The sequence below is a fragment of the Panthera uncia genome, assembly GCF_023721935.1.
Source record: "Panthera uncia isolate 11264 chromosome A1 unlocalized genomic scaffold, Puncia_PCG_1.0 HiC_scaffold_17, whole genome shotgun sequence".
Taxonomy (NCBI): domain Eukaryota; kingdom Metazoa; phylum Chordata; class Mammalia; order Carnivora; family Felidae; genus Panthera; species Panthera uncia.
In genome coordinates this window covers 25,577,987-25,592,563 of record NW_026057577.1, presented here as the reverse complement: position 1 = coordinate 25,592,563, position 14,577 = coordinate 25,577,987, and the positions used below count along the sequence as shown (strand labels likewise).

General features: G+C 51.6%; 1 protein-coding gene across 6 annotated transcripts in view; it reads left to right on the top strand.

Annotated features, from left to right (window-relative positions):
* The first annotated feature begins 3,764 nt into the window (after positions 1-3,764).
* P4HA2 (prolyl 4-hydroxylase subunit alpha 2) overlaps positions 3,765-14,577 on the top strand; it is a 34,250-nt gene continuing 23,437 nt past the window's right edge. For 3 of the 6 annotated variants that reach the window (XR_007461685.1, XM_049649131.1, XM_049649135.1), the window contains exons 1-5: positions 3,765-3,860; positions 4,423-4,556; positions 12,495-12,616; positions 13,248-13,344; positions 13,726-13,877. Coding sequence is in view for 5 of the 6 variants with exons in the window: in XM_049649131.1 (XP_049505088.1) it covers positions 12,535-12,616; positions 13,248-13,344; positions 13,726-13,877 (331 nt within the window). In the remaining variant the exon portion in view is untranslated. Of the gene's footprint in view, positions 3,861-3,919; positions 4,086-4,422; positions 4,557-12,494; positions 12,617-13,247; positions 13,345-13,725; positions 13,878-14,577 lie in introns of those variants that run through there. The other 3 variants (XM_049649132.1, XM_049649133.1, XM_049649136.1) reach the window with 3 other exon arrangements.

Genomic DNA, 14,577 nt, shown 5'->3' with positions numbered 1-14,577 from the left:
CAGTACCCTTTGTGAAGCATTGGTTGACCCTGGGAGCCCCCGCTCTGGGGAATTTTATGGAAGGATCAGGTGCTCATAAATCCTGGCCAGGCCACCACAGTTGCTGTGGTGGTTGCCAGGGTCTGCAAGAGTCATCAGTGAGACCTCAGCACCAAGCAGTGGAGTCTATCCCCATCACTTTACCCAGAGATCACAGGTAAATGGGGGAGGTCAGGGGCAGGCTGAGGAGGCCTCTGTTTAGAGGGAAGCCGTGCGTCCACACACTGGTCATCCAGTTACCTATCTACCCAGCATGGGTTTTTAAAAAAATTTTTTAATGTTTATTTTTGAGAGAGAGACAGAGTATGAGTGGGGGAGGGGCAGAGAGAAAGGGAGACACAGAATCCGAAGTAGGCTCCAGGCTCTGAGCTGTTAGCACAGAGCCTGATGTGGGGCTTGAATTCATGAACTGCGAAATCATGACTTGAACTCAGGTTGGATGCTTAAGTGACTGAGCCACCCAGGCGCCCCACAGTGTGAATATTTTTGACATCCCTTCTGGAGAGACACTAGGTCCTTCCCTTGGGATGGTGGTGGTGGGCAGACAAGTCTAGTCCCCCAGGTAACATCTGTAATGGAGGAATGTTGGGGGGGGGGAAGAAAATAGAAATGACTGGAAGGTGTTCATTTCATTTCCTGAGATATAGAAAATGCTGGAGCGGAAACAGTTCAGGGCTATGGGTAGGGTGTGGGGAGATAATTCACCTATCAAGTGGCTGCAAATAAAAGGCTATGTGAGTCTGGCGTGGGCCTGGGCTAGAGATTCAGAACTCAGAGTCATAGATTTACCCCACAGCCAGTAGTCCCTGGAGGACATGAGAGAATGTCAGATGCAGTGGGTTGAACGGTGGCCCCTAAAAAGATATGACCATGTCCTAATACCTGGACCCTGTGAGTACGAACTTATTTAGAAAAACTTGACAGATGTAATTAAGTTAAGAATCATGAGATGAGATCATCTTGATTACCTAGGTGGGCCCTAAATTCAGTACCAAGTATCTTTATAAGGAATGAAGAATGAGTGGGGTCCAGGACTCTAACGCCCTGTGGAGGATTTGGCCAGACCTTTCACTACTGGTGTGTGATGGAGCAAGGCATTAAGAAGACACCCATCCCTTCGTATAGTCAGCAAATATTTATTGAGCCCAGTTCTTTGAATGGAGCTGAGAATATGGTAATGGGCAAAAATATACAGTTTGTGTTCTCCTGGAGGCCCTGGGCCAGTGGGGAGACAGACATTAATCAAGCAATCATTCAATTATATCAACTGTGGCAAGTGTTACAAAGTGCTCAGAGCATGAGAGGCTGTTAAAGGAGGTTTTGACCTGATTAGGGATGTGAGGCAAATCCCTCTAAGGGGATGTGAAAGATTGAATTGGAGAGAAGGGAAATTTTTCTAGACAAAAAGAAAAGCATGTGCAAAGGCCTGGGAGTGTGGTGAGGAGAGAATGGTCAGTTAGAGGGATGGGAGGAAGGTCAGTGTGACTAGAGAAGTGAGCAAGGGCCAAACCATGTGGGGCCTTACAGACCACCTTTGGGATTTTTCTTAAGAACAATGTCATTTACTAAGCTGAGGGTGATGGGTTCAGACCTGAATTTTGAGGTGATTGCTGTAGCTGCAGTGTGGATGGATTGAAGAGAGATTTAGGTGGCCAAAGTGAATGGACATGAGACCTGGAAAGATAACGTCTGAGGGCAAGGCAGAGGGAGATGTGATTCCCAGGCTTCTGGTTAGGTACCCAATGGAGGGTGGCTCTTTCAGTGAAGCAGGGAATTAGAATGTGGGTGGTGTGAAAAGGAGAAGGGAGAGAGCTGGGATTCGGTATTGGGCATGTTGTGAATGAAGTGCCTGTGGACACTCCTTTGGAGACATAGACTCAGCAGGTAGTTATAGGAGTCTGGAGCTTGGGATTCAGGGCAAGTGTAGAGAAGTGAGGCACCTGTGTAAAGGAAGAAATTAGAGAGGAGGAAAGTAGGGTACCTAGACCTGAGCTTTGAGGACCCCCCAAACTTTATGGACTAATGAAGAGAGGGGGAGAGGAAGATGTACTGGGAGGTTAGAAGATGGGGCGGTGGTGGCCAGAGAGGGTGGTGGAAACCAAGGGAAACAAGTGTTTCAAGGAGGCAGTGGTCAGACACTGCAGGGGAGTCAAATGTGGCTGGGGGCTTTGGCAGATGAGAACTGAAGATAGACTATTGAATTCTGAGACTTGGAAGTTATAGAGTTTATTGGGACCTGGTTTGGTGTTGTAAGGATACCAGAAGGCCTGCTGTAAGAGCCTGGGGGGGCCGGGGAGAGAAGTGAGGACAAGGATTGAAACACCACTGTTTTCAGGTATTTTGCTGGAGTTGAGAAGACACTGCAGTAGCTGGTGGAGTCGAATGGGGGTTTTGTTTCCACAGTAAAGGGTTACACCTACTTATAGGTCAAGGGAAGGATTCAGTTGAGATGGAGGGGCTGAACACTCAGGAGAGAGAAGGCATGATCCACAGGGCAAGCTCCTGAGAGCAGGGAGAGGATGGGCGAATCTGGATAGAGGGGGGCTCCTGTGGCATAACAGGATGTAGCAGATGCAGGAAGGTTTCTGTTTGGTTTTAGCTAGGCTCTGGCTGGCTGCTGACGCAGGCCGGAACAGTGGCTTGTTCCGTATTTTATGTGTAGTTCTATGTGTGTGCTCGTGCCTTCCCCAGGTCTGGGCTGCCAGCCTGGACAGAGTGCCATAGGGAATATCCCTACACAGCCTGGGCGGGGAGGCTGGGTACCTCCCACTCTGGGCTAGCTCCCTGATGAGATTCTCAGACCGTGTTTCCCCTCATTCATGACCAGGAAGGTTCACAGAGCAGGCGTGGGAACCTGCTTGTCCGCCAGGGCCTCCTCGGACTCAGGCTGAGATTTGCCGCATCCCAGCCCTCATTCCTTCCCAGACGGCACTAGGTAAATGCGGTGTCCACTGTTTTGGGTCCCTGTTGTATGAAGGGGTTTGGGCAAACCAAGAATTGGCCCCAATATACTACCCCAGCCACCTCAGTCTTTCATTGGTCCCCTTGTCATCAACCCATCACCCACAGGTAATCACCAGGAGGATGCCTGACACAGGAGCTGGGGATAGGCTGAATCCCTTTGGGAGCTTGGCCCTGTGGGTGGACCCCGGGTCCCTCGTTTTCTTCAAGGTCTTCTCCACTGGTCCGTCCGCTCCCCCGATAGCCTGCCTGGCCCGGACCCGGGTGTCCCCCCTCCCCCCCAACCTGAGGGTGGTGATGATGGGGGCGGGGTGGGCGGGCAGCAGGAGCCCGTGCGCCCAGCAGGACCACGGAGGAGAAGGGCAGGAGCCCAGCCGGGGAAGTCCGCCCGGGGTGGGGGGCGCTCCCCACCTCCTCGGCGCCAGGATCGGGTCGCGGGCCCTTCTGCAGCCGCCCAGGGACTGGGAAGGAGGGAGGGCCGAGTCCCGCAGGTGGAGCGGGGCGAGGGGAGGCGGGCGCGGCGTACGTGCGGCGAGCGGCCGGCGGCATGAAGGGCGCAGATCGCTGCTCCCGCCCGACCCAAAGCCCGCTATTTGGCTCTCGGCTCCCGGCTCCGGCGGGCTTGGCAGCCCAGACCTTCCCGGGGGTCGCTGGCGGTGAAGACCCCCGGCCGAAGCTGTCCGGGCGCAGAGCCAGCGCCCCGGCCGGCCGGCTGGGGGCGGGAGGTGGGGACGTGGCGGCGGCTCAAGCGGGCGGAGCCGGGCCGCGGCGGGAGGCGGAGCCGCCCCGGGAGGAGGCGCCGAGCGGGCCGGGCGCCGCCGCGGGAGGTTCTGGAAACGCCGGGAGCGGCGCGTGTCCAGGTGAGCGCCCCGCCCGCTCGGCCGCCGGGTCCGCGGCTGGGCTCGCGCGCGGGCCGGGGTCGTCGGGCCGTGAGTGCTGCCGGCGCGGGGCCGGGAGTTGGGGGCCGGGGGTCGCGCAGCCCGCTTCCCGCAGCGCAATTCGGGCCGCAGCCCGGAGCCCTCCGCCCTGTTTCTCCTCCCGTCTGGGTTCCTGTCCCGCCGCTTCCCCGAGCTCAGGGTGGTGAGGTCAGCGGCGCCCTTCCTGCCGGTCCCTGGGCGTCCGCGCCGAGCCGGGCGGGGTGGAGAACTTGGCCGCCCTGCCTCGGCAGGCTCCCCGGGAACGGCAACGGGAGGCCTGGCCCCGAGTGCGGCCAGAGGTTGGAGGCAGAGGCGGTGCCCTCGGCTGAGCCCCGGGGGGCCGCTTAAAGTTAGCGAGGTCCGCCTTCCTCCCTCCAAAGGGATGGGAGTTTCTGGCTTTAGCCCGGCGGGGTCCACCTTGGTACCCATGAAACAGGCTGTTGGTTGAGAACAGTTTTTCCCCCCCCATAGACCTCTGTTTCCAACCTGCGTTATTTTTCCTCAGAAGCTGCGTGGACCTCTGGTAACTAGTTAACTAATTGAAACGGACCCTTCGGTGTGTCGGAAACTGCAAGGAGTTGCTAGCTCAGTGCAGCAGACAGATTGAAGACTGGGAAAATCCAGGTCCAAAACAGTGTGGTAAGTGTGGTGTTAGGAGGGAGCATCAGGCTGTGGGTCCTTGGTAGAGGGCAGGATGTGTCAGGCCAGAGGGCTTCCTGGAGGAGGTGACTTATGAGCTGGAGTGGTCAGAAGAAATCTGAATAAGGGTAACCTGGACAGAGGAACAACCCGTGTGAGTGGGAGCAGACCTGTATACTCTAGAAGAGGCAAGGTGATGAGGGAAGGGACATTTAAGGGGATAGCTGCCCATGGGCCCTGACCACCACAGTTTGAAGTGAGAGGACAGTGCCTGGTACTGTGCCCTGCATTTGGATTTGCCTCAGCATGAGCCTGGATCAGGGCACTTCCAACTTCAGGACAGCATAGGTAGGGCCCCTGGCCTTGTATTCTAATATGACATCTTTAAGATGGTGTGCAACATTAGTGTTCATCCCAAGACCAAGACTGGTGTCTTGTGCTGTAGGGTGAAGCCTAAGGCATGTGTTTCTGAATGTATACCGTCTGAGGCCTGATAGCCTCAGCCCTTTCTCAGGAGTTCCTGGCTCTGAGAGCAAGGGTTGGGTGATATCATTTGTAGCTGAGGACATTCTCACATGTCCCTGATTTTGCCAAGATCTGCTGTCCACCTAACAATGTGTAGAATGTTTTTGCAAGTTACTGCTGCTTCTCACCCTGGATCACATCTGGAACAACAGGTTTCATGATTTAGTTCTCTACTAATGCACCAAGATGTCCTTTGGCTTGTGTTTAAGCTGCCACTGAAGTGTCTAGGTGTAGTCTCTCACTGTGCTTCTGGGCCTCAGAGCCCAGGCCTCTTCTGTTCACTTGAACACACTTGAAAGATGTTTGGGCTTTGAATCCTTTTCTTCTAGGCCTTCTTATTCTCAGATGGCCGAGTATGTCTGCTGTGCGGCCCAGCCAAGGAGGCCACGTAGCAAGGATGGAGTGAGTTGGCCTGGGGCCTCATCCCAGAGATGCTGTCATAGTGGGCCACCCTAGTTCTCTGAGAGCCCAGCATGCAGACATGATGACGGTTAGGCATTGTCTATGACTTGTGATAGGCCTTTTTACCCAGTAGGAGGCTCTGAAATGGGGTGCCCAGGAGCGTGTTTACTTTGTCATTGGTTTAGCCTGTACACAGCTGATCTCTGTTCATTTCCTGAGTTCCTCTACTGTGCTTGGCTTCTGCTTTGAGTGTGCCTAGGGCTAGAATTAGGAGGGAGAGAAGGAGAGGGAAGTGGTGGTGATACTATCCTTGCCTGTGGATAGCTCATAATCTCCCTGACATTACTGCTTCATGCTGGCAGCTGGTCCTTTGGCAGAGGAGGAGCTCAGAGTGTGAGTACTCATCAGTAGGAGAGACTGTGTGGGTGCAGCCCTGAGGAATGACTAGGGTGAGGGATTCTGGGGTCTACTCATTTCCTAACAGAGCCTTACTTTTTACTCCGCTCTCCCACATCCATGGGAAGTTCTGAGGCTGGACGCAAGATCTTGGCCGATTTGTGGCCACGTTGGCTGATAGTGTACATTGGACTGATGGGTGTGTCCCTGGCTCCTGGGATCTGTCAAGAGTTTAATTTTATGCAGATGGTCATTGGCAGGAAATGCTGTGCTGCAGGCACGTGCAAGCCCAGACAGAGTGCTAGAGCGAGAGTTGGACTAGGAAAACATTGCTTGAAGTGCCCCAGAGTGGGACATCAGCGTGTTTTAGAGGGAGAGGGCTAGTGGCTCCTGTGGTCTCTGGGGTTTGCGCTGGGGATGTGGGATGAAGGGTATACTTTTTATTCTCAGAAGGGGTGGAGGAGAATGAAAAGCCTGGACTAGACTTTTTGGAGCCCTAGAAAAGGGTTTTTGCACAAGTGGTATTATTGCAGGGCAGAAGATTAAGTGTTTGGTTAGTGAGTTCTCTGGCTCAGATTGGATCTGTCTGAGCCTGTTCACAGACCAGTATCTGCTGTAGACCTTTTAGGAAGTGCATTCTAGAGTACAGCCTACTGTGTACCAGGTACTCCTGAGGGCCAGGGTGTGGCAAGATCCTGAGGCCTGGTACTTGTAGGAACTCAGATCCATTAGGTCAGAGGTATAGAAATACAGGAGATCCTAGAGTATTAGTCCAGTCCTCTGCCTTTTGCCAGAGAGCTTTGTTTCCTAGGTGACCTGTTGAGCCACTGATTGGCCTGTTTCAGGGTTATTCCCTGATAGTATGCTCCATTATGTCTGACTCTGCTCTCACCTAAATTAATGTTTCATTTCTTTTGGCCCTTGTGGGATATGGAGATTGCCCAATTTCTGCCTTGTTTTCATCTTCACTGTCCCTTAGGCTGAACCTTCTCCTTTTCTTTCTTTCTTTCTTTCTTTCTTTCTTTCTTTCTTTCTTTCTTTTTACTTTTTTTTTTTCAACATTTATTTATTTTTGAGACACAGAGAGAGACAGAGTGTGAGTCACGGGGGAGCAGAGAGAGAGGGAGACACAGAATCCGAAGGAGGCTCCAGGCTGTGAGCTGTCAGCACAGAGCCCGGTGTGGGGCTCAAACTCATGAACCATCAGATCATGACCTGAGCTGAAGTCAGGAGCTTAAGAAAATGAGCCATCCAGGCACTCCTGGACCTTCTCATTTTCTAGGGATTAGCCAGACAGCTGGCCAATCCAGGTCTACTGATGTCCCTCTAGTAACCTTGGTGCCAATGTCTGGTGAAAACTGCTTGGTGGTAGGCTGCCTGTCAATACTTGTCATCTCATTCAGTCCTCACAACAACCCTGTAAGATGTGGGTCCTAATGTTATCACCATCACATAGGTGGGAAACAGGCTCAGGGAGTTCTGTAACTTGTATAAAGTCACAAAGCCAGGAAGTGATGGGGGAGGTGAGATTTAACTTGGAGTGGTTTGACCCCACTGTGGGTGTGCCTGATTAGATAGTACTGCTTTGCCCTGAACTGGGCTGGTTGGTCATTTGTGAGTGCTGTGATGTCTGAAGCAGGAGTGACTGCTCGCTTGAACTTGAGGCTCCTTGTTCCTATCTTCTGGGCCCATGCTGCTGTCCACCTTTTGGTGGGATCAAGCCAGGTATATCATGAAGCTGCTTTGTGGACTGTGATACAGTCCTTGACCTGGGCAAGCCTGCTCTGCTTGGTCAAAGTGTGGCTCCTCCTTTTGGGAGACCCTTAGGCTGTAAGACAGCAGATGTTACTGAGTGGGATTGAATGGTAGCAGTATCTAGCAGAAAGTGTGTTTTGGGTTTACGTCAGCTCTGCCACTGATTGGTGGTAGTATGTCAGGTATACAGGAAACCTCTCATCCCCACTTACCTAGCTTCTATATCTGAAATCAAGATGCTTATCTAGTTTGCAAGACTTTGGTGAGGATGAGATGGTAGAAATGGAAGATTTTTGGAAATGTAAATGGTGGTTGGCTTAGTTCCCAAAAAAGCAGTGCCTGAGGCAGAGCTTAAGTGCTTAATGCCTTACTGGAAGGTGCAGGGCAGCAAGGATAAGGGAAGATTAACCAGAGGGAGGGAAGGATGGAAGCAAGCTGGCCAATTTGCACAGAGACGCAGTCATTGTTCAGCTGTGCCGAATATCCCTGGGTGATCTCTACAGAAACTCCATGCTGCAGAATAGTTTGTCATCCAAAGCCTGAAGAGGGAATTCATCTGCTGACCTCCTTCTGTGTTCTGTCTTCATTGGTCAGAGTTGCCTCATAAGAGTTCTCTCCCTGTGGCTCCTTGGTTGCACTACCAGGGCCCTCCAGCAGCCACTGGGGAGGCCAGTGTGGCACTTCTGTGGTGTGTGGAAGTAGGAGGAGGAGCCAGAGATTTGGGGCCTGCACAGTCGCCTTCACTGGGTCTGAGGCCCAGCAAGAGACCCAGGGTCCAGGAGACTGGTGAGGCCAAGAGAGTGTGAGGTGGTACATCAGAAGCATCCTATGTAGTGCCGTGTGGGTCTTGTCCTTGTGTGTACTTGCTTATGAGTTAGTCTCACTTAGACTGCCAAGTCTCTGCCAAGACCCTGACTGAAGATCCAATTTGGTCTTTGCATGTTGATTTTTACAGCCTTCTCTGCTACTTCATTGCTTGGCTATTGAAGCAGGAGGCTTTGTAGTTTTGATGGTACCCAGGTGGGAAGTATAAATCAACATGTTCATATACCTGATAGTGAAGTACAAGTATGGATATAGATGAACATCTGGGTTTCAGTGAAGAAAATCCTCAGCGAAGAATATTTTCCATGAAAAGTAGCATCTGAGGCTGGGAAACCTAGAGTCATGAGATGGGACTGGAGTGGGCTGTAGGGCCATGTCGTACAGAGTCAAAAAGACTCTGGGGATCAAGGAGTTTGGACTTTATCCTACGAGCAGTGGAGAGAAAGACCACAAGAGGAGCTGCAGTAAGCTATGCTGGCTACTTTGTAGAGCAGAGGTTGGTGGGAGTTGGGGGTGGGGTGGCGGTGCACCAGATGTGATGACAGTGAGTGTAGGTAGGAACCAGGATGGCTGCGGGAGGGAATTGGAGGTGGCTCAGACCACGGTGATGACTGAGGCCTCACATTGGGTGAGGAGAGAAGGGTGCTTCTCAACCTTCTGGGGAAGTCAGCTTCTGGGCCTATTGGACATCTGTATGCTTAAGTACCGGGGCCTCCCCGAGCTTCTGCACAGCTCACAGGTCCTCTTGACTCTGCCATCCCAGAGTTGGCCACACCACTGGGAGGCAGGACCACTGGGGGGCGCGTTTTGCTCCTTCACAGAAGGCAGGCAGCTTCTTGATTAGTGCCTGGCAAGACTTGCTTATACTCAGCAAACCCATGTTCTGTCTCTAGGCTGTTAAATACATTGTTAAAATTCAAGCTGTTGCATTTGGGTTGCAGCTGCGAGCTTGGCAGAGGTTCATGCCTGATGAGGTAAGGGGAGAAGCTAAGGACTCTGCTGGTTTGCAGCTGGAAACCTCTTTTCATGGCCATTTGGCCAGATTGTAAATGTCCTTTCCAAAGAGCAGGCTTGTTGGGACCTCTGATTGTATGTCTTGGAATTTCCCTGTGCTTAGAAACAGTGCTGGTCACCTGGTGAGTGAATCACTGTCACTGGGGTGTTGGTAGGCTTTGGAGGATCTACCTGTGGGGGTCCAAACTTGGGACTTCATATGCATACAGTGTCCATTCTTAAACAATCCATAACAATCCATTGTGTGGGAAAAAATGTAAAATCTTGTGATAATGGTTTCTGACTTAAACAAGTCTGTGGCAAAGCATTATTTGTTGGGTGCCTGATAAGGGCCAGACATTGTTCTAAACTCAGGGTGCAACACACATAAAATTGCATATTGGTTTTCTCCTCAGGCTCGGGTGCCACTTTGTTTTTTGTTTTTTGTAAAAGGAGGTTTGACATTGCCCATTTCTAGGACTATTCAGCATGGATTTCTGAGTGTTCCTGGAAAGGCTTTTGGGAGCACTGGACACTTTGGGGGGGCACTGGACACTTTGGGGGGGCACTGGGCATGCACACACATTCCCACCTACTGTATCCTATCAAGCTCTGGGTGTGGGTATGAGATCAGATTGAAGGGCAGGCAAGTAGGTGGTTGGCCTTTCCCACACTCTGGGACAGTCCTTGGATGCTGCTTCTTCCCAACCTGACCCTAGTTAGTATCTTTTTTAGTACAAAGTGTTTGTGGTGTTCAGGGCCAGGATCAAGAGAAGTGTTGGGGCTCTAGGGTACCCCTGCCTGAGGTGGTAATGTTGGTTTTGGCAGTCTGGGGGCTGCTTGGGAGTAAATGGCTCTCTGACCAGTGCAGTCATCTTGCTCTCCTCCATCACAGCAGGACTTTGCAAGCGCTTAGCAAGCCATTTCCCAGAACCCCATTTGAGATTCTGTGGGGCTCTGCCTCCAGGCTGGTATTTGTGGATGGGCTCAGTCTAAGTCAGATAGTGCATTCCAGAGAAATGACAGCTGGAATTCATGTAATGAAGGAACCTGGCTGCTTTTTCCTGAGTGCTATAAGGCATGAACCATGGACTGGATCACTAGGGTGATTTGAAAGGAAAGGAGAGGCATCTCCCTCCCTTGAACTTGTTACCCAATCTCTGAAGAGATATGCCACTGCAGCTCGTGACACAACAGGGGGAAAGCGCTGGGCTCCCCCACTTCTGGCCGTGTCTGGTGTGGTGTCTTGCCTGGGCCCTGGTCTCCCACCACCCCATCCTGACAAGGCAGTTGGCTGGTCTCTCACTGTCCACAGATAACAGCCTCTTGGCCCTGAATTTTACTGTTCCTTCTTTTCACATACAGAAGGTGCTTTCCTGAGCTAGTTAAGCCTCTTGGGGTGTAAGGAACAGACACTACTCCCTGTACAGGGGGCTTGTGTGAACAAGAAGAGAGGCTTTCAGATCCTGGGGTGGTGATGCAGCATGGTGAGGGCTGAGAGGAGATGTGTGGCTGGAACAAGGAGGACCTGGGCTCCACCTGAGGTCTGACGGCCTGCTCGCCTTCTCTCAGTGACTTGCTCTCCTCTGCTGCCCTAACTCCATATATTGGTCCTTTAGCCCATTACTCCATACCCTGCAGCAGGTTCTGGCCTAAAAGATCTTGCTCTGTGTATCTCCTGGTCCCCAATATCAAGGGCACTGATGGGCATGCTCATAGCTCTGCAGACATTTAGCAGGGACATGAACAAATGCGGCCATTTGCTTATTCACTCCTCTTAATAGAGGAACTGTTTTAGGGGTAGGGATTGTGGTTGGGCCTCTTTGAGCCTAACCTGGAACCATAGTAGATTGGAGTTTCTTCTGAGGTAAGGAATGATAGTCTTGGCTGTGTGTGTCTGATCGACCATAGCAGGCAAAACCCTGATGAACTGGCATTAGCTCAGACTTGGAATTCAGTCAGGTAAGGCTTACGTTTTTGGGGGGAAGCATTTGTATTTTCTTCATTTTCCTTGTTTTCTCTTAGTACATTTCTGGGGGGTTTGGCTGAAGTAGAGCAGGAAGAGAAGGGGCTGGCAGACTGGGGACTCAGATGGGAGCTGGTCCTTCAGCATGCTCTGGGCTGCGTGGCTGAGCTGGAAGACCATGTCCAAAGCTTCCGTTGTATACTTAGGTTCACTGCCAATGGAGCTTGCCCCATGTTGTGCCTGCTGCCTTCACAGCTGAATTGCGCTATTTCTAGGCTGACTAGAAGACAGAAGCTGATCTCACACCATGTCAGCTGCCTAGCCTAGCCCAGAGCTTTGGATTTGTGTGGATGGTTCATTTTTGTATCCCTGGTGCCTAGCTTAGTGGGTAGCCTGTGTGGATCTTCAGTAAATATTTGTGAATGTGACGTGCCAGTGGGGATGGTGTCTGGTGAGGTGGCAGACGGGAAGAGTGGTGTCTGCCCAAAGTGCCTGCTTCCCAGACTGCGTCTGCTGTGGCCAGGTGCACACTGTCAAGGGGAGCAGTTTTATCCCCCTGCTGGCCAACAGCTGCTCTATGCCTCGTTTCGGATAGGGGCTCCCTGCTGCATACTGTGTCAAGTTCTCTCCCTGTTTCTCGTGTACTTTCAGTCTTCTTGTGTGCCGAAGTTACCTGTGTGTCCCCAGCACCTGGCACCATCCTGACACACGTGTTGGAAAGACAAATAAGTCAAGCAGGCTGTGAAATGACAAGTTGTGAGCCAGAATCTTGGACTGATAGGCTATTAGAATCAGAGGTGACTGCCTCCCACACAATTCAGCCTTTCCATGTTGCCTTTAGATACCAGGAATCTAGAGGGCAGGGTCTCTCCCAAGGGTGCATGGCCTCCCAGAGCAGGGAGCATTGAGCACACATCCCTCGTTGTACACCTTGGCCTCGTTGCACTGCTGATTCTGAATATCCTTAGTTTCTATGTACTAGGTCAGAGTTTTGGCATGTTTGGTGATGTCTGTCTGTGTGCACATGTGTAAGTATCTCTCACCTAAGTTACATTTTTCAACTGTTGATCCAACAGCTGTCACTTGAATGCCTTGCAGACACTACTCTCTGTGACCATGAAACGCTGGGTGTCCACATTGCTGGTGGCCTGGTTTGCTGTCCTGGGCCGTGTGCAGGCTGAATTCTTCACTTCCATTGGTATGTGCCAACAGGACTGTTGTCTCCCTGAGCAATCCTTGGCTCAAGTGCCAGGGAATATCACTGCCTAAGTCCTGTTCTTACTCAAGATGGGATGGCTCACCCACTGATTTTGAACAGTTCAGGGGAAATTGGGGCTTGTGGAGCTGCCATTTCCCCTTCTGAGGCCCTGGTGACCTGAATGTCCTTCCTAGGAGCTAGCTGTCTCAACTGGGTCTCCTCCCTGAAAATTGCAGGCTGCTCCTGGGTTTCCTGGCCTTTATGACCATCTTTCCCCAGGGTCAGAAAGTGGTTCTGAGCAGAGAACCCTTAGGATGTCCATGCCCTGGTGACAGGACCCAGCCGGTGGCAATAGGAGAATGAGATTTGGGGCTTCTTCCTGAAGGCACTCCCAGTGCGCTTATCTCACTGGCCCCTTAGAACCTCCGCCTCTTTCTTACTGAAACTGGGGGCCAGGACCCTGTGAGTGCCTATGGCCCCTTTAACTTCCATGTCCCGGTGATCCCATGAGAGTTGACATGATGGTGGCCCAGAGGACTTACTTCTGTGCTGGTGTTCTGTGCCCCAAGGAAGGAGGCTAGATGCCTCTCATCTATTTCTTACTGGTTCTGCCTTTTTTCTTTCTCTGCAGGGCACATGACCGACTTGATTTATGCAGAGAAGGACCTGGTACAGTCTCTGAAGGAGTACATCCTTGTGGAAGAAGCCAAACTCTTAAAGGTTAAGAGGTATCTGATGTCCTAAATCCTCACCCTCAGTCTCACCCCCCCCCCCCCCCCCCCCCCCCGCCCACAACCCGCCTAGGGTGCACATAAGAGGAAGCCCTTGAGAGAACGGTGAGGAGCTGGCCTGGAGGTTACTTCATGCCAGTCCTCTCAGTGCTTGGGTTAAGGACTCCCTGCTTTTCCCTTTGTATTTAAGAGTCTTTTTACATACATTGGTGTACCCACCCCTTATCTAGATTAAGGGGCTTGCAAGTGTTAGTGAAGAGTTGCTGTTTTCATTTTCTATTGCCTCTTGAAGGGTCCTGAATCTCACTGGAGAAATTGCCATAGGTTGAGACCTGTGTGAGTGGGCGTGTTAGTCTTCCTTTTGTTTTGTTTCCTCAGCTGGGCGGACAAAATGGAAGCCTTGACCAGCAAATCAGCCGCTGACCCTGAAGGCTACTTGGCCCACCCTGTAAATGCCTATAAATTGGTGAAGCGGATGAACACAGACTGGCCTGCGCTGGAGGACCTTGTCCTGCAGGACTCAGCCGCAGGTGAGGGACGGTGAACGTGTACTGGGTGGGCCATTATGTCTGGGGAGTGTGTATCTGAGCCTGTCCTGGGTTTGAGGGTGTTGATGGGCATGTGCAGTATGTGAACATGTAGTCCTGTGTTCTCTGCTCGTCCACCTTCTGTGGTGCACAGAGCCCTCTGGCCTTCTCCCTTCTCTGTGCAGACCTATCAGTTGGCTGTCCTTGTTTTTAATATGTAATGTAATTAGGTCTTGCCTTTTCCTGCATTTTCATTTCCTTTTCGGGCGGTACTTTTTTAAATCATGCTTTACTAATATGTTTTCATAGAAAAATTAGAAAACATAAAATAATCATGTAAGAAAATTAGAATTCTTTTTTTTTTTTTTTTTTAAATCTTTATTTATTTTTGAGAGAGAGAGAGAGAGAGACAGAGCATGAGCAGGGGAGGGGCAGCGAGAGAGGGAGATGGAGAATCCAAAGCAGGCTCCAGGCTCTAGGCTCTGAGCTGTCAGCACAGGGCCTGACGTGGGGCTCGAACCCACAGACAGTGAGATCATGACCTGAGCTGAAGTTGGATGCCTAACCGACTGAACCATCCAGATGCCCAAAGAAAATTAAAATTCTTAATCTAGCTGCTTGGTGATAAGCACTGTTAAAATTATAGTCTTCCAGGGTGCTTGAGTGGCTCGGTCATTTAAGTGTCCAACTTAGGCTCAGGTCA